Source organism: Thermobia domestica, chromosome 3 (genome assembly GCF_964235325.1).
Source record: "Thermobia domestica chromosome 3, izTheDome1.hap1.1, whole genome shotgun sequence".
Taxonomy (NCBI): Eukaryota; Metazoa; Arthropoda; class Insecta; order Zygentoma; family Lepismatidae; genus Thermobia; species Thermobia domestica.
Genome location: NC_137456.1, coordinates 302,891,557 through 302,911,221, shown reverse-complemented (window position 1 = coordinate 302,911,221; position 19,665 = coordinate 302,891,557). Strand labels below are relative to the sequence as shown.

The 19,665-nt window shown below is 31.7% G+C and overlaps 1 protein-coding gene across 1 annotated transcript in view; it reads right to left on the bottom strand.

Moving 5' to 3' along the window:
- LOC145681739 (uncharacterized) overlaps positions 1 to 19,665 on the bottom strand; it is a 121,185-nt gene that overhangs the window by 14,177 nt on the left and 87,343 nt on the right. Inside the window, exons 13-16 of the mRNA XM_081753349.1 lie at positions 11,872 to 11,928; positions 10,211 to 10,276; positions 8,052 to 8,087; positions 2,268 to 2,315 (exon numbers count right to left, since the gene is read on the bottom strand). Coding sequence (XP_081609475.1) covers positions 2,268 to 2,315; positions 8,052 to 8,087; positions 10,211 to 10,276; positions 11,872 to 11,928 — 207 coding nt within the window. The remainder of the gene's footprint in view (positions 1 to 2,267; positions 2,316 to 8,051; positions 8,088 to 10,210; positions 10,277 to 11,871; positions 11,929 to 19,665) is intronic.

The window sequence follows — 19,665 nt, the reverse complement described above, 5'->3', positions numbered from 1 at the left end:
GAACATACTATGTGAAAGGATTATTGTCAGCTTTAAATACATCTTTACCAAGTATCATAACATATTACAAATATATTTCAGTGAATAGCAACTAAATGTAGAACTTATATAAGAATTTATAAAGCCTACTCGCGTATAATGAAAAAAGAGCATTGTTCTTCACAGGGAAGGAACTGTTTATATCTACTGAAATATTCCGTTAATGTGTGGAACGAACAACATAGGTAATCAATGTGAATTCTTTTACTTGAAGTCATATGTATGTGTTTGAATGCAGTTCGAAATGTATAATACCCATTGCTTCTTTAGCACGGATCACTGGTTACATCAAATGCAAGTGAATGTGATTACCAATGTAATATATCTCTTGCAAAGAACGAACTAATGAAAACATATAATTATTCGAGAAAGACATAACTACGTTGTCTTTTGTTAAAATCCTCGCTTCTATTTTTGTACATAGTTTTATTTGTTGCAACAGAGGTTCACCACTAATTAGAACCCAATCTAAGTATGCAATAGAACCATCACAATTACGGTTGGTGAATGAAGAACGTATTTGTAAATCTCATAAAAAAATATTGTCGAAATATTCCTACTTTTTCAAGGCCAATACCATTGTTACTGAATATACTATTTTTCTCTTTTCCTAATATAATTTCACTGCACATAGATTATGTGGACAAGCACTCTGTTGCTTCTTTCACATAAGTGGATTATTAGTTAGTGAAGCGCACGAAATGTCCGTTTGAATGCAATCTTCGTTAGAACAACTTTTGCATGACGAAGAATTTTCATGGGGCAAATAGCTTTTCCGATGGAAAAGTTCATATTCCTGTCGTTTCTAACCACCATCATAAGGTTTTCCTTCTTTCTCTTACTAAACAGTTAACATTTGCGCTAAAGTCTACTTATGAGACTAAGACCACATATGACATTATTCTGCAAAAAGAGAAATGCAATGATGATAAAACACTGACGTTGATAGGGCTGTAGCAAAACACAGTTTCCTTACTAACGCGTTGATGCACAACTTTGTAGTAACGTGGTAGAATAGTCTTTTAATTTCAAAAGAACCAAAGTCTGGTTTCAAGAAAAAAAAGTATAATTTTCCAAGCATAAAATTATCCTTTTAGAAAATGTTTTGCCACAATAATTTGTAAGCACAGATTTAGAATATACTACCACTATTACTACTACTACTATTATTATTATTATTAGTAGTAGTAGTAGTAGTATTATTATTATTAGTATTATTATTATTATTAATAATAATAATAATCGTAACCTTTAGAATTATAAAAGAAATAAGAAAATAATAACCAAACGTACAAATGTTATTATTAGAAATCAAATTTACTATTAGTGTTATTTGTATACATAATGCGGCACTTTATTTAAAATGAATTATATGTAATGCGGCATTTTGTTTAAATTAAATTATAAAAATTGTAAAGTGCTCCGCACTTTTTAATTTGTAATAAGTGATATAGTAGGAAATCCTAAGAATATACGGTTCCCTTCTTACATTTGAGCAGAACTTGGTAGCTGTCAAAATGGCTGGCTCGGTTTTACCCGTGCGTCAAGAATCTGAACGTCGGGTAACTTGTTGAACTGGTTGGTGGGTGGCACTAAAAATAATTTCACGTGCTTTTAAATTGAGTGCAGTATATTTCTCAAGACCTAGATATGAGGAGTGTATATACAAAACATACTAAATCCGATTGGTAGAATTTTTCAGAAAGGGCAAAAAACTGAAGCTTTTTACATTGAAACACTGTTGCAAGTGATATTTGAAACAGAAATTACCACACAAAATAATGTATTTTGACAAAATAATTACAAAATATTACAAAATTTAACGTAAGAGGTAATATAGTATACTCTTCCTCATTAAGTTCAAAATCAGACAGGTTTATATTTAGCATATTTTGCAAATACACTTCTCATATGTTTGTGACGTACTACGAACGTCACAGTAGTGCGCAATTTAAACAATCGTAATGTCTCTTACTACAATGTCTTGATCAAACTTGGGAATTCATATATTGTATGCAAAATACTTTTACATTTCTTTGTATTTATGTTTTTATAAATATTCTGCTACAGCCGTTTCACAAGTATAAATGGTTTACTTACTCCTATCATTAGCACTTTTGGACTTTTCTCTTAAATCTCTAGAAATTCAAATGTCATTACTCGGTGAAAAATATACGATTTTTTTAAAAAATAGAATGTTTCCTTAAGAAAAAATGTGTTGAACATACCTGGTTTATGATGATGTAGGAGTCCCTTATGTTTATGCGTATCTTCATCTGAAATAAAATTATAAATATAATATTACACAAAATGCATTACCATTATAAATATTTATATTATTAAAAGATTGGAATATTATGTTCCTAATAGAGAATACGACACTCAAGCCAAACTATATTATTATTATTATTATTATTATTATTATTATTATTATTATTATTATTATTATTAATAATAATAATAATATTTTAGTGGTCTACGGGAAAATTTTAGAAACTGGTTCTTGTGATTACTGGGCTATGGAAAATATTAGATATGATATGCAATGTTCCTGTGGATTACATATAAACTTAAATACATAATGACCACGTTAGTCACGCTTATACACTGCTAGAAATGCTGAACACTTTTATTTTTCTTACAAAATTGATAATGTATTATGATAGTGAATAGCGATAATGTTTTGACAGTTTTGTTTTCAAATTTTCTAAAACGTCCATAGTGGCATACTCTTCTCCATGATCTGAGTTAAGTGGAGTCATCGTCAATAATTTCAGTAAGTTTCGTTTTACTTGATTTGCACACTATGCTACGCCTAACTGTTGAAAATCTTATTGGATGGCCATGTCCCTCCGGTTATCGACCAACGTACGAGCAAATACCAAAAAAATATAAGGATAAACGTATTTCTGGAATCGATAAAAAACGATTTCTGCAATTCTACTGCAATTCTAACTTTCCGTTCCTTCCTTCTGTTAATCCTCTATAGAAACCGAAAGTGACAAAAAGTAAACGTTTCAAAGTTCATCATCCTGCCAAAACATAATAAAATATAGCACAAATACTTAGGTTAATCGATTGAGCTTCGATTAACAACAATTACCATCCGTAACACAGTACCAAATTGATATTGCTAAAATTTCTAGTACATGATTTCAATACTGATCTTTAAGCACAAAACCCGTACTAGATATAAAGAAGCGTTTTACTTTTAAGGTAAATCCAACGTTTGAATACTACGTTCCTTTTCAACAACTAATTTGACACTAATACCGAATGTTGTATACGTTAACTACGCCTCTGATGATCATAGAACAGAAACTATAATATACAATAAGAACTGCTTGTTTTTGGTCAATCCAGACTCTCAAGAAAACATAACATATATTCCTATAAGATTGTGCTGAAAAACTTACTGCAGATATGATTTTGTTTTGCCTTTTTCAACATTGTTCGTCGGAAGGAAAAAAGTGTAATTTACATCAAGAAACAGTTCTATAATCGGTGCAGCGTTTCACGAATTCGGTTCATCTTGTCCTTTAAATGTGTAGCGCAAGTGGTATAATTAATTTAACTTTATTTCATTTTATAGATAAAGCTTAAATCTACAATGTTTTTGAGTTACATCATAAAAAGGAAACATACAACATGATTTACAGAAGTTCCTATCACTTTTGGATATATATATTACATTATTACACAGACATTTCTAACTATTATTTAATAATGTAATATTCTCTTACTATTACATACTTTTAAAATTATGTTTAAGTTTATTTTTCTCCAATTTTGTATAATTGTACAAAAGATCAAACATTAAATGCCAGAGTCCTTGTTGTGCAAGTAATAATCTGTAAAGTAAGATTTTTTGATTTAATATGTAATGTTATAATTAGGATTCTTGACCACGTCTTCATTCTACGTTAGACTGCAGGGCTGGATTAAACTATCTGAAGGCTCGGAGCTAGAAAAAGTATGTGGGCCCAGCTGACTTCACCTAATACTCTTCTGTGAAAGTACAGTAGGAAAGATATGGTAATATGTTTCGTATTTTTGGTCACATTTTATTTTATGATGGTGGTTGCATCTTTACGATACTTTTTAGGTAGCCAGTTGAGATTTTGAACATAGTGGATACCCCTGTCCACCTGAAGGCCTTGGCTATAGCTCCCTTAAGCCGCTCACTTAATCCGGTCCTGCGTATATGTAAACACATGGAAATATTAATGTTATTATCTTATCAAAGAACAATTTTCGCATTAGTAATGATACGGGTGGCCTTTGTTAATTTAATGCAAGTAGATTTGCTCTCAGCTGCCTTACCCAAAAATAGAATGGCATACTTTATAGGCGGGCATATGGAATTAATGTAGATTTATTTTTAACCTTTGAAAATTAATGAGTAGTTTGGCACTTGTAGAGCATATTGCATCGAGTTCATTTTTTATGTGTAGTTGGTTCGATATGACCTGATTTTGAACGGTAATAATTAGGGAACATGCTACGTGCCGGCAAGGAAATGAGTATTGTTTGAATAAGCGTGGACTAGAGTATTAGAAAATCGCCCTTAGATATCAGCCAATGTGTCTTCTCAGTTTGCAGTCAGTCAGAATTAAGAAGGCGTCCTCTCAAAAGAAGGCGTTTTATGTGCTATAGTTTGCAAAGACTGCATCAGTGAATTCTTTCTATCTTCCTTTTTGGCGGCGTTTGGCACTAATTCGTCTGCACTCAAAGACATTCGTTGTTGGTATCATCAATTTGATGAAACAGGATGCTTGTGCAGATATAAGAGTCCATATCGGCCTCCCACTTTCGATGCAATGGTGGAAACAATTCGGTAAATGATTGAGAGGAGTCCTCTAAAGTCTACTACCTAAAGTCATTTGTAATGGCATAGCTAGAACTTAAGTATTTTGCAAGTTATTCCATTTTTAGTGTTTTTATCAATACGTATGGAGTTTTAAATTCATATCATTTTTTGAAACAACCTGTATTATTATTATTATTATTATTATTATTATTATTATTATTATTATTATTATTATTATTATAATTATTATTATTATTATTATTATTATCTTGATTTGGGTTGTAGATTAGTAGGCTGGCATCTGCTTCTGACAACAGCAAGTTATTAGAAGAGTTCTTCTCTAAAGAAAATCAAGACAAATTTCAAATGTTACTGATTTTTATAGATTTATTAGGGCATGTTTTGAGAAATTAATTTCATGCTGTGTGCCAACAACTGGTTCATGTTTTCCCAATACTGCTCTGTCTTTTCAGATGATTTGTGGGATCCATTATATGGAAAGAAATAGTGATATGTTGAAATATCTTTGATGTTTGTCCGCATTTTTCACCCGGTATTTCTTGCTCCAATATGCATTTCGGTTTGGTATATTTCTGAACTTAATGGCATCATAAATCCTACTGTATCGAAAAAGATTCCCATCTTCGTGAGCCAGACAGTTGATTGCCGTTTATCTGTGTTAGTTGTTTTCTAAATAATGCTTAAAACTTCCATTTCGAGTTGTTTTGGTTTCCATGTGCTATTATTTTGTTGATTTGATTCGTTGCTAGATGGAGTGATTTAGCCGTTGTGTATGGATAGGAAATTTCTGAAATAAATGTTTTTTTTTTCTGTTTTCAAAACACCGGGGAAAGTCTGTAAACTATTCTTGGTGGAGTCTTGGTATATATATGGTAACAATACTACCTTCTTCTTTGAGGAATGAAAATCACTCAATTGCAGATTTGGAATATTTCTTTCTAAATAATGTAATTAAAGTCTAGATCGTTCGTTTTGCATTAACGAAATCAGACTCATTCCATTTAATTAAGCTAAATGAATAAGTAATGTTAGCATTTGTTAGCATTAGTAAGCTGATTTCTGATAATTGCCATAATTCAAAACTCGAAATATCTCTGCAATGTGTGTTCCGTTGTGTTAGGTTTAGTACCTTGAAGCTGCATTTCTAGCTCGTATGAAGAACAAGGAAATTGGTACTTTTTTTAATAATACATTGTTACATACCATTATATAATTGTCAAAGAAATATATTTTAATTATAAGCAATAACGTATTATTAATTAAGAAGTGCCATTTTTCTTGTTTTTCATGTGAGCTACATATGGCTCTCAGGGCCAAGACGTAAAGTTGTCTCTCTGAGGCCGCATGAGCCTTATGTGGCTCACACATTTTTCCTACCCAGGAGCCTGCTCTGGTTGAGAAAAAGTTGGAATGTTGAATATTAAGGTTTATAGGTACGTATTATTTGGAGATGCTAAATCAAAAATGCGAATTACCACAGCTCAATAAAAGCTCAAATATTTTCTCATTTTTAACAAGTTAAAGTTTTTACATATTTTCCGTGAATATGAATGTATAATTCGAAAAGCTAAAAGGCATGCAATATACTCAAACACTTTACCAAAAACATAATATTGAAGAAGAAAACATAATCCTTTTCGTATTGCCTCAGACAAGTGCCGAACAAAAGTAAACGCGTGAGTCATATATGGGTCACAGGGCCCCATGGTCAGTTTTAGTGTCAGAAATATATGGCTCACGGGGCCTCAATGAACTGTTTAGTGTGAGTAATATACTTCTCACATTTCTGTCAATGTGTTACGTTTTAAATTTTGTGATGTTTATCAATTGTCTGTCCTGTGGTGTTTGCTATTATCCTTCCTATCAGATGTGCTTCGGGGTCAGAACTAAAGGTTGTTGCTATTGCTAGTAAAATGTATAACTCGCTCGGAGAGTTGGCGTACAGCTTTGCGTTTCCCATGTTTAGCAGATGGTTGATTTTACAACGACTGTTGCGTTCTTTTACCTTTCAACCGCAGGACATATTTGCTAACGATCTGCTTTGAGAGCTGTGTGCTACAGAGAAGCATAGGACGCTAAGTGAATTCTCTTGGGAAGTGGCTCTATTTTATCTTTATTTTCTGTGATGAATACGTTCTGTTGATCGGACAGATAGTGGACAATTATTTCATAGCAGCATAACCTCGCTGCTGAATGGAAGTTAAACTCAAAGTCAAATCAATCAACTTAAAAAGGACACAACATCCTAAAGAAAGGAAACGAGATAAGCCTATTTAATTCATTACTTACAAAGGTTTTACAGAAGGGTATAATTTGATGATGTGATTAGAGAATAACCAAATATTCCTTAAGATTATCGGTTTAGTTTTCGACAGCAATAACTTATATTCTAATTAGTGAAAACAAATATTTAAAAATAAGTTACATATTTTGTGTATAGAACGAAAAAATACAATAACCACAAATATAATAATAATAATAATAATAATGAAAATAATAACAATAATAAAGAGCTCCTTCGTGGTTAAGCGGTTAGCCTACGCGCTTTGGCGTGGAAGACTCGGGTTCGATTCTCGGCGGGACCTCATGTGGTTCGGATTCCATTTAATAAGTAGGTCACGTCTCATATAGCCATGCTAGTGAAAGGGATTTTAAACTCAAAATCAACTCAATAATAATAATAATAATAATAATAATAATAATAATAATAATAATAATAATAATATCTTAAAAGTGAATTATAGTATTAAAAATTATAATCAGGAATCCAAAAGAATTAAAAAGCTTTTCATAACTAAGAATAAACGCTGGCTTTGGTTACACTGCTGGAAATCTATTTGAAGTAATTGTTTTCCATTTACTCACAGAATGCTATCGCCATCTACAGTACCTATTATAAGCAGATAGAAAACTGGCATAGGCGAATATGCCCAAATACTTTCAGAAAGAAACATATGAGATTTCTATTTCTTATACTTTACAAATAGCACCTTGCTACTGCTACTTCTACTACTACTACTACTACTACTACTACTACTAATAATAATAATAATAATAATAATAATAATTATTATTATTATTATTATTATTATTATCAATAATAATATTATTATTGTGAGTATTATTATTATAAATGTTATAATGAAGACGATTTTCATAGTACAGTCTACGTTGCCAGTACCTTTATGATGAAAGAATGGAATGCGCAATTTTTCCACTGGAAAGAGAAAGAATACGTACTTAGTTATAAAGAAGATAATTATGATAGTATCCATAGTAATTATATATATATATATATACAGTGGCGTATTTAGGGGGGTGGCTTCCGGGCTTAAGCCCCCACCGAAATCTTACTTAGTATAGTAAATTACATGAAATATCTTGCAGAATTTTCACATCACCAGGCAAAGCCCCCCCCGGAAAGTTAGCAAAGCCCCTCCCGAAATAAAATCGTAAATACGCCACTGTATATATATATATATATATATATATATATATATAATCACTTATTTGAGAGGTGAGTATATACATATACTGTATTATTATTATTGCAAAAGCATAGGAATAATTACAAGTAGCCAATTGATCATTAGAAGAATCGGATGAGATATTTTCCCCCCTATTAATTATATTTTTTAAAAGTTTTGATTATGTTGCCAGTAGATGTCACGAATTATTTTGAGAGTAATTATGTATTCAGAAATTAGTGCTGTTGATTCTGGTTTTGTGCAGATAAACATTTTTAAATTGATATATTTCTAAAATATAACAATGAACTTCAATAATCTTTTGGTTTTATGTTACAAATTTTCAAATGTATATAACAAATTATGCTTTTATTAACAAACGTACAAAGTAAACTAATTTACTCTTCAAGAGGAAATACAGTTATATATGTGTAATGACAAACTGAAATGAATATATTTCCTTCATAATCTAATATGACTGTAAAATTCACCGGTATACATTTATAGGAAGAATAGATTATAATTTATTGGCAGAACTTTCATTATTTATTCTCTAAATTTCTATTTAAAGTAGTATAGTTAACGTTAGTTACATTGATCATTGATCATGAAATTATGACACATGGAAGTTTCCTTAGATAAATACATTTACTATCAGCGTTCGATTTATTACACAGCACTCGATATTGATTCTCAAAACATCCAAACCTGTCAAATAAAACCCTTTTTACTTATATAATATTAATTATATGTTTATATCATACACCAGCATGTATTTAATAAGAATCAACATGTGGTTTTGTTTATAAACAATGTCACATACTATTCCAGTAGAAATTACCACATGAAGTAGATGAGAGGAATCATTATAACCTGTTGGTCATGTAATGGAAGACGAACCTCAGAACCACGTTTGTTTGAAAGGAATTATAATATCCCAAGCCTCGCCTCAATCGACATCAGTCTTCGTTGGTCAATTTCCCGCTCTGAGCTAGTCTGGAGCTATGAGAGATTGATAACCTGACCAAAGCCTCTACCTTGTCTGAAGCTCTGAGGCTCCATGGCCATTTCTACTAGCCTGGTGTGCTAGTCAAGCTCTCTTTTAGATTACGTGGAGATCAACGATATACTAACCGCAACCACGCAGCTTACTTGGAGCTTCGTGGTTTATCTTTCCGTCTACTTGCCTGGATATCTGCACGACTCTAACCTTTCTCTGCTTGCAATGAGTATTGAAAATGATAGCCCACTTCCATTCAATTTGCCTGGAGATTTCTGACAATCCTCCCTTTGCTGCCTGGACTTTAGGACACATATTTATCTTAATTATTTGATGGATCTTGTATTTACATTAGTGAACCTGTGTTATATTATTTTACAACAGAATATTTAATAATAAAACTTAGTGTGGGAGAAAATAGATTCCTGTGTGTAATTGTTTACCTTCTATTTAAAAAGTGCTTTTTAAAAATATTTTCTTATATGGGTGGCGAATTGTAATGAGAAACACAATAATCTTCTTTTCTTGTTTCGGTTTATGCCTGTAAATATAGTTTTGGAAAGAGGGTTTGTACACAGATAACTGGTTTATATTTGTTTTCTCCTTTTGTTAGTATCAATTTCGTAAAGTTTGCTTGTAATATCAAACATTAAGTATGAAATTCATAGCACGTATTAATTTCTTTCTTTTTTCAAATATATATATATATATATATATATATATATATTGATAGGTTTGCACTCTAGTAAATTTTCTTTAAATATGATACCATAAAAATGGACTAAGTATGCTATTTGTATAGGGGATATTCAAAACAAAATTCAGAAAAGATATCTCGTAATATTATTTAACATATTATTTAATAATATTTACGTAAACCAGGTTGTTTTTGTTCCGTGTTTTCTTTGCGGTCAGGTTCAGGAATCTGCACTTCTCTCTCTGAAAAGAATTTTATACATATTTTTAGTTATATGTATATTATGCATTGTTCGTACAATCTTTACCAATAATAAACTTCAAAATCCATAATATTTTGATTGAAACACTTCCAAGCAATCACACTGATATAAGTGGATCTTACGTATACAAAGAAATACATGAGCATCAATGACAGACCTAATTCCGTGATGTCCAATATAATCTTTATGAAATTATCAATCAAAGTACATGTTGGGAAACTTCTGTTCCTAGAACTTTGCTTGATATTAATCTATGAACTTGGTCAACAATATCGAGCACATTTTTGGTACTTTTTGCGACTGTCTGTGTCAAGTTTTTTTGTCATATATAAAGATTTCAAGATGTCATATTTTAAAGAAAATAATTAACAATTGTAGTGAGGACAGCGCGGTTTCAAGAGAGAAGATGTAGCATTTTGTCAACAACACTATGCAAGATGAATGAAAATAAATTAAGAATTATTACTATGTGTCTTACTGGCAATAACGAGTAGTAATTTGGGAACATTACTTCAGCGGTATAATTCAATATTTTACCTAAATGAGACATACCATATCATCAATAAGGTTGAACTTCTACTTTCGAGCTCCCTTGTGGCTAAGTGGTTAGCGTACGCCCCTTTGGCATGAGAGACTCCATTCCGATTCCCATCTAGAACTCATGTAGTTCAGATTCAACGTTAGTCAATAGGTTTATGTCTCAAATAATCTGGCTGCTAAACGTAACGTAAAACTCAAAATCAAGTCAACTGAATCCTACTTTTCATTCGTTTATTTATGTATCATCAGAGGTTGACTGAGAACTGTAATGCAGCATGGCAATAATTTTAGTCCAGGTAATGGAAAATTATGACAAAAACTGGGAACGGAGAGGATAATAAACTCTGTGTTCATCAAACCGTGAAAAGAAATCGGAGAAAAATTACATATTTTCACATATTTATGTTTCTGTCAGGAATAATTGCTATGTTTTTGTAAAATAATATATATTCCTTTGGATATTAATTTACTAAAATAAAATAGACATAACGTAGATAGTATAATACAATAGAAATAATGCATAGAAAAATGGATATTGCCCCTCTCCACAAAAGCATGAATATTGTACCAATTCAAAATTAGTAAACGCAGAAAATTGCTCAATATTTAAGTAACAGTAGTTTTTGTCAGAGAGAATCCCTTACTACTGCGAAAGTAGAACTGAAACTAACGCTTTTATGTATAATAAAATACATTATTTAATTACTACTTAGAGGTGCTTCATAAAACTTTTATTTCTATCCGTTTGTATGAAATTGGTACACCAAAGAAATTAGATATTAAAAAACAACACTGATGTTAGACAAAATAACCATTGTGATATTTTCATTTAAATTAAACTCTGTATGGTTATTAAAATTCAATAATTAATTAAATAATTAGAACACAATATTCCATTGGTCAAGTCAATATTCACAATGCTAGCCCAGTAACGTTTTTTAGGAAGTGTTTCTTCTATTCCTCCCATTAATTAGGATGTACGAACTAAGTGTATATCTTTCTTCAGCTAGAAGAAATAATATGAGTATAACTTACCCATCATATATTCATCATATCCTGCGCTACTTTCCAAAGGTACTTGCTTAGTCTTTTCTGTAATAAATTAAACTCGTTCATATTAGAAGCCAAATTAGAATGTGAGATGCTAAACATTGATTTAGAAACTCCTAATATAACCAAGTTAATTTGTACTTGGCTGAAGCGCTTTCATTTAATATGATATTATATTAACTAAATTACAGTGGCAAATAAGTCATATTAACTCGAATGTAAGACAAGTAATGATTGTTTAGAAACAGCAGCCTGTCTCCGTTACGATAAGACAAGCTAAACTTTACACGCCTGATGGATACAAAGAACACTCATACAAAAATATGGTATTATATAGCTGAATCTAGCGAAACGTAATATCTATTATATATATATTATGATGCTATCCATAGATCTTATACCACCTACTTTGCCAATTTATTTTTAAAATTGAAACCGTAAAATGATTTTGACCTAATAAAAAAATCTATAACTAAGCTTCATTAATTATGTTTCTATGAGGAAAGCTGAATGCTGGAATATTATTCTAAATGATGATAATATGTTACTTAAACCACTAGAATGACAACAAGGACGGAGAAAATGACACTTAATAATGTCAAATTCATTCAAACGTTATTACGTTCCTCTTGCAAGAGCCATATACGTTACAATTCAAGTAAAAATCAACGAATATCACAGAACACGTAATTTTATGTTTTTCTCTGTGTAATTCAAAACAGTACACCATGAATGATTCTGGGAAGGCACATCATGAGTTCATCAAGGAAAAAGAAGCGAATGTAGAAACAGAATGGATAATACTCTAACACAGTCGTGGCCAACATATTTGAACTAAGGTGCCGCATTGTAGAAATGTCTATGTGGCGAGGGCCGCAACTTCATGTGATACCTTAAATTCACTTTCACACTCATGTTGAAATTTTCGGTTTTCATAACTAATCTTCCTTTTCTCACTCATACTAATGTGTCACTGACTTAAAACAACCACTAGAAATAATGTAGTTCTTGAAATAACACCTTCCAATTCTGAAGTATTCTGATATAATGCACCAGTTTCAGACACAGACTCAGAGTTGCTAGTTTGTCAACGACAAAATTCCTTCATCAAGTCTTCAAAATCCCCTTTTCTCATTAAATATCCTTACAGTTTTAAGGTTGGGTGAATTTATCTTGGATAATTTTTCAAACATAAAAACATATGTAAAAAATTAAAAATAAAAGATCTTAAATCACAAGTAAAAACATATTTGGTCCCAGTAATACTGCCCTTTACAGGTATTCGCAGCCATCATTTTTCACGATACAGCGTGAACAAAAATGGTACGCTTAAATTTACATATCTATCGTACCCAAAGAAACGAAATAGACAATAATCTAACTAATTTCAATCTTAAATTTATTTTCGATTTCCGCCCCTAAAACATATATACAATTGTACATTAGTCCCAGTTATTACATCTTAATTATATCTAAAGATGTTTATGTAAGTAATAAAATACATTAAAATTGGTAACATTTATCTTACCGAGGGCCTCACAAGAAAAGTTCGTGGGTCGCATGCGGTCCGTGGGCCAGTAGTTGGTAATCCCTGGCCTAACATGTTTCAACAATATTGACAAAACATGCTAGCACCGATACATTAGTTCCATGGGGGGTGAAACCAAACAAACACCACTGTTGGTTGACTACAGGGATCAAATTACTGGCTAAATAATACAATACCCAAACCACGGTGAAAATGACAATATGCAGCCGGTGTCATATTAATGAAATGAACTATAGACATATTGCTAAGAAAAATAATAATTGACTATTACTTGAAGATATATCTTCCCTTTTCTGGACGGCATTATAAAGTTACTTTGTTGATGAATGTTTGAGGTACAGTATTTGATAGTGATCAGCAATGGATGGGAAGAGACGTTTCTTCTGATATTGGGTATGAACAGGGTAAAGCTTCTAAGATTTGTTTAGTAAACTTCAGGCGAAATTGTAATATAGAACTTCTGAAGAAGACACCATCAAAGCAATGCTATCTACATCTAATACAAACTGCTAAGTGTTCTGTTGAACAAACAAACTGGTAATATTTAATTTGGAATTAATTTGAGCTATGTATTTAACACTGAAACCATAATATAACTCCCGAAACGTTAACTGTAATGCACGGTCTGTGAGACCGGTACATTGATTTTTGTTTATAAACCATACATTTTTACAATTTAAGCGACGGAAAACCACAAAATCTTTATGTTATTCTTTCCACAAATATATAAGAGCTTTATACTTACTTTATGAATGAACGTTTCAGTATATATTGTTTTTTAACTAGCAAGTATACATGAAATATTATAACTTTTAAGTATTTAACGAAAATATACACAAATGCAATAAAATAATTACAGATATGATTTAAGAGCCTTTATTAATTATAAAACCATTACGAAAAGGTACAAACGAAACCAAACCTTGAATTTCTTTTTTTTTTTTTTTTTATCTTCAACTGCTTAGGCGGTTTTTCGCACTGCACTGAAGTACGGTCTATTTCAAACATTTTTTGAGAACATTGATAAAGGTTTAATGATTTGATTTCAAACCTGCTGTCAGAAGTAGCAGACCTATAACTGTATTCATTTCAACACTGTCTGTTTCTAGATAGTTTGTTTTGTATGATGGATCAGTCAGGATATTTCTTACTGACGCAAGCTTCGAATTAGTGTTCAAAATATCGTCAACTATTATAAATTCAAATATAAATCTGCTATCTCCAACTGAAACCTGTTTACTTGTATTTGGCTGTTCCAAATGTATCAACAAAAGCATATGCAACTAAAATAATAAACTTTACATTACTATAATAAAACCAGTCGAAATATCGTATATGGCATACAACGTAATATGCGATACCAAAGACCGGCGTGAAAGTGACGTATACATTAATATCCGATATCTGAGATTAGGAGTGTTGCAAAAAGTAAATTGTAACAATCGAGTCGCACACTCAAACTGCCCAATAACCAGATTATTGCGAAGAGAGTTAATGAGGAAGAAGCTACTGAGATGTAGTGAAAGCTAGGTTAAAAAGGTCTACCACACGAGAAAAACGAATATTGTTCAAGGTCTCACAGATCGGTATTACGGTTAAGGTGTTAATGCTGACAAACTGAATTTTTATATGAGATTTATTTACCAAAAATCGAGTATATATAAAAGAGAAACCACTAAGGCGTTTATAGTGAAAGGGCGTACTAATTCTACAAAATCATGCCCTTTCTAACTTTGAACCGAGAATATTTATTGCCTTCACAAAAGAACGTAGGAGTTAATGTAATATTTGAGGCAGAATTTAATTGCTTAGTGCTCAAGTTTCTGCATTGCCTTTAATTAATAGAAAACATCCATTACTTTTCTCAGAAATATATAAAAAACACAAAAAAGCTACCAAAAATAATATAATAAATAATGTAAAATCCGTAATACACTTTTTAAACCTTTGAAAACAAAAAATACTTTAAGATAGCTTCTATTTTCATTACAATCATATGTATTAGTATGTCTCACATATTCGTAGTTTGCGTATTAAATAACGCACTATAAAAGGCGCAGTGCAACTCTTTACGACTAAATGAAGGGAGCAAGAAAGAAGAGCATGATTCTCGAAACAAGAAGTAATTAATTATAGGTGTAGTTTGAATTCAATAATGAGAATAATGCATCAAAAGTAAGTTTCGAATAAATCTTACATAATGCAAATATGTAGTTTTGCTTAAAAAGTCATTAGTATGGTTAATTCAGTTTAATATTGATAATGTAACGTATAAACGGCTTTCACGAAATAGAAACTACCTTCAGTGAAATTCAAAGACATACAGAAATTGCGTAGGAATTAAATCATAGATATGTATCTAGATAGACCAATTTTTGAAATGTGCTTCAGGTGACAGGTGATGCTTGCAGTTCCAATGAATAATATGGGAATGATGAATCTTCATTTCGTGTTCACTATAAAGTGAGAAAATATTAGATACCACTATGTTTCTTAAAGAAAATAATATTATGCAGTTTTGTAATACTACTGACGACATTTAGGTTAATACCTTAGTTAATTGTAATGGATATATGTATTCTATCAGGTTTTGTTTCGATTTTGCAGTAAAACACAACAACACACTGAGCAAGGCTAAGCGATAATATGTAAAAACACATAATCACGAAAGAGTTTCAAGACAACAAATGTTTCTTCATCTGGCTTCCACCCCTTCATTCTACTTAGGAGTTAGCCACCTATTATTTCCTCTCCGGAGATTAAGTTTTAATTAGGCTCCGCCCCTTCGTGAAAAAGTAACACTTGTATGGTTAAAGTTGATCTCCGGATAGTAGATGAGTGCTGACCAACTCCAAAGTCAGCTCTTATGTTTCTTTATGTTGCAACATATATATTGTTTTTGTAACACACACACACGCATATATATATTGCATTATGTTGCTTACACAAAGTACTTTTTGCTATTCCTACCCGTAGCAAATAGGATCGGATTTAATCCGATTGGATCACTGTGGTGATAGAGGGAAAGGCAGAAGGAAAACCAGTAAGAGGAAGACAAAGGATATAATACCTAGATACAGTTACGAAAAAGAGGCCTTATCAAAATATGAAACAGCTCTCCCAAGCGAGAGAAAAGTCTTAAAATTTCCATATTGTCCACCAACCGATGGTTGAGGTGAACAAGAAGAGGACCCCTAGAAAATCAACGGTTCCTTAGTGAAGAGCAATATTTTCGAGATAATGAACAACACACAAAAATAAAGATACATCTATCATATATATTATACACAACCCCCCCATATCTATATCTATCTATCTATCTATATCTATATCTATCTATCTATCTATCTATCTATCTATCTATCTATCTATCTATATATATATATATATATATATATATATATATATATATATATATATATATATATGACACACCTTCAGCAATGGTTCTGGGAATTCAGAAATCAGCTGCATTCTTGGGATTAATATCAACTCGTTTGTGATACTTAAAATATGCATTTGACAATGATCTCGGCCACCTAAGAGATTCTATATGCACGTATCGCACTACCCCTTACTTACAATTGAATTATAACTTCGTGATAACGGAAGTATGCCTACTCACTTCAAACAGCCCGAAAACACTGTGGGTTGCATAACCATTACTATCATTTTAATTATTCGTATATATATGTTCTCCTCTTCCTTGACATGATTGGACGCTACGAAGGTCCTGCTACAGCTCATGCTTATCATAACAGTATTAGAACGTTCTTCAGAATACTCACTGACAAGATTCTGAAATTTGATTTTTACTAGCATTAGGTATGTCACGATTGCCCTAGTCACCCTAGAGACTATCGATGGGACATGGGATAAGTCTTTTTCGATCAGTTTATATCACCTGTTAAAATAATTCTAAATTTCTTATGGGACTTGAACACTAGTATTAATTTCCAGATTTTAATTTATACATATACCAAGATTGATAAAAATTGATCAAGGTGTTCTAGACTTACGCTGAAAATTCACACAATAACACATACACCCTCACACAGGCCTACACAACATATACATACACAAGCTGAAACTCTATTCCTTGCATACCAGAATATGTGTATTGAAAATAGTTCAAACAACTTCTTCTGTAAGATATATATTTACGAAACTGTAATAATAAGGATCAATAAGATACTTAATTATATTTTTCTGTAATTTTGCTTATATAAACAACATTAAACTTAATTTTATTATCTATTAAGAGGGGAGCAATAACTCTGAAGAAGGTAATAATAAATCAATAAACGAAAGATCTACTTTTGGGTTATATCTTAAACCACTTTAATTCATATGATATGAACCTCAACCGAAGTCACATGGTACAAAGTCACCCAGAAGTTTATATTATGACCCTAAAGTTACTTAAAACGAGCCAGTCCTAAAATCTATGTATTCAATACAAATTTGGATATTTTAGTTTTCACTTCCTCCCGCCCATAATACCGTTACGGGTAGTGTATGGACACAAATGGAATCGGGAATGTCAGTATTTCTCTTTTCCTGTCAGTAGTTATTTTTTTCTGAGGGGATCCGAGAACTATGAACTCGATATTAATATCGGTAGTTTTTGAGCATTATTATTAGCATAGAAATTTCTGGCATTTTGGCATGAATGGCCATCTAGCCCGTCACGTAAGAGGCATGATCTCCCTCGGCGAGCACACTATCAAGAGAAAGGGAAGGAAGGAACCGACCTTGTACTTCTACGTTAGGTACCACACCGACATTTGCCTAATCTGAATGAGGAAAACCCAGGAAAACCTCATTTAGGATGGCTACACTTTTCCGTCCGAGTGTCTAAGGGGATTCGAGCGCAGGACCGCTCCAACCGAAGGCAAGAGCGTTAGCTACTACGCTAAGCAGGGCCACCTGTGGTTGTCAATTTTGTTCACTTCTCTACTATCACCTTCCTTTGAAGTGCCTTACTTCACTGGAGCCTAAACGGAGATTCAATGGTTCCGGGTTCATCAGAATTGATTTTAGCGACCGCTAGAATAATGGATAATATTTGGTGCTGACGATTAATTTTATATGCCACCTTTTCCCACTCATACACTTAGTAGAGCTAGGAATGTTTAAGTCCTCAGCATCCGTTTTGAGATTTTAAATCATATGTGAAACAAGTTTAGTTAAATTTCCTCCAAAATTTTCATTATTTTTCTGTAACATACAGAGGCAGGAATATAGATCTCTTTTATATACAAATAAATTATTATTTCAGTACTTGTTATCATTATACTTAATATTAAGAGTTCGTTAGAAATTATTTTATTTTCAAAATAAGATATTACAAATCAGTTAATGTTATTAATCGTCAAACATTGGTTAATTTTGCCTCTGTAATACTTGAAAGGACAGGGAAGAAAAATATGTTCTTCATTCAATATTTATGACACTTTGGCTGTGTCATAAAACTCAATATACAAAGAAAAGAAATAAACAAACCCTCGTGTGATTCTATCATTAAAAGTTTCTATGATATAATTAAATCGTTTCTAAAAGTAATTTCTTTCTTTTTCACTCTCGTCAAAACAGTGTGGGTAAAAATCATTGGGTCGTTCCTGATGGGAGCAAAACAACTTGTGCTTCTAAGTGAATTTTCCAGTATTTTTATTATTATAAATCTATAATACTAGCACATAAAGTTATAATTAATTCTATCTCAATTAATCAATACGCTTAAAACAGTAAAAAGTAAATAAAGTTAATGTTAATTTATTAAAATAAATGTATGTCTAATACGATAATACTTATTCCTTCCTCTCTACCGTTATGTAGTGTGAAGTTTGCGGGAGATGAAAAGGTCAAGCAGGGAAGAGAACAGTGACAATGCAAAATTTGCATTAAACCCAATAGATGTAGTTGAATATTAATGCGCCGTCAATTGGCTCTTTACTTGATACAATGTAGTTAGTTTCGTTATTATAAAAAGTGCAGTGATAATACGCTCTTAATAATGGTCAGTATATATATATATATATATATATATATATATATATATATATATATATATATATATATATATATATATATAATTAGCCTGCAAAACCAAACAATCTCTAGCAAAAACGTACTAATAGTGGCTGAAGGAAATCAGGCATTGTTTGATATACTCAGTTTCGTCATCATGGTGTCTATTGGAATACCTTCTTCATTCGACAGTTCATTGG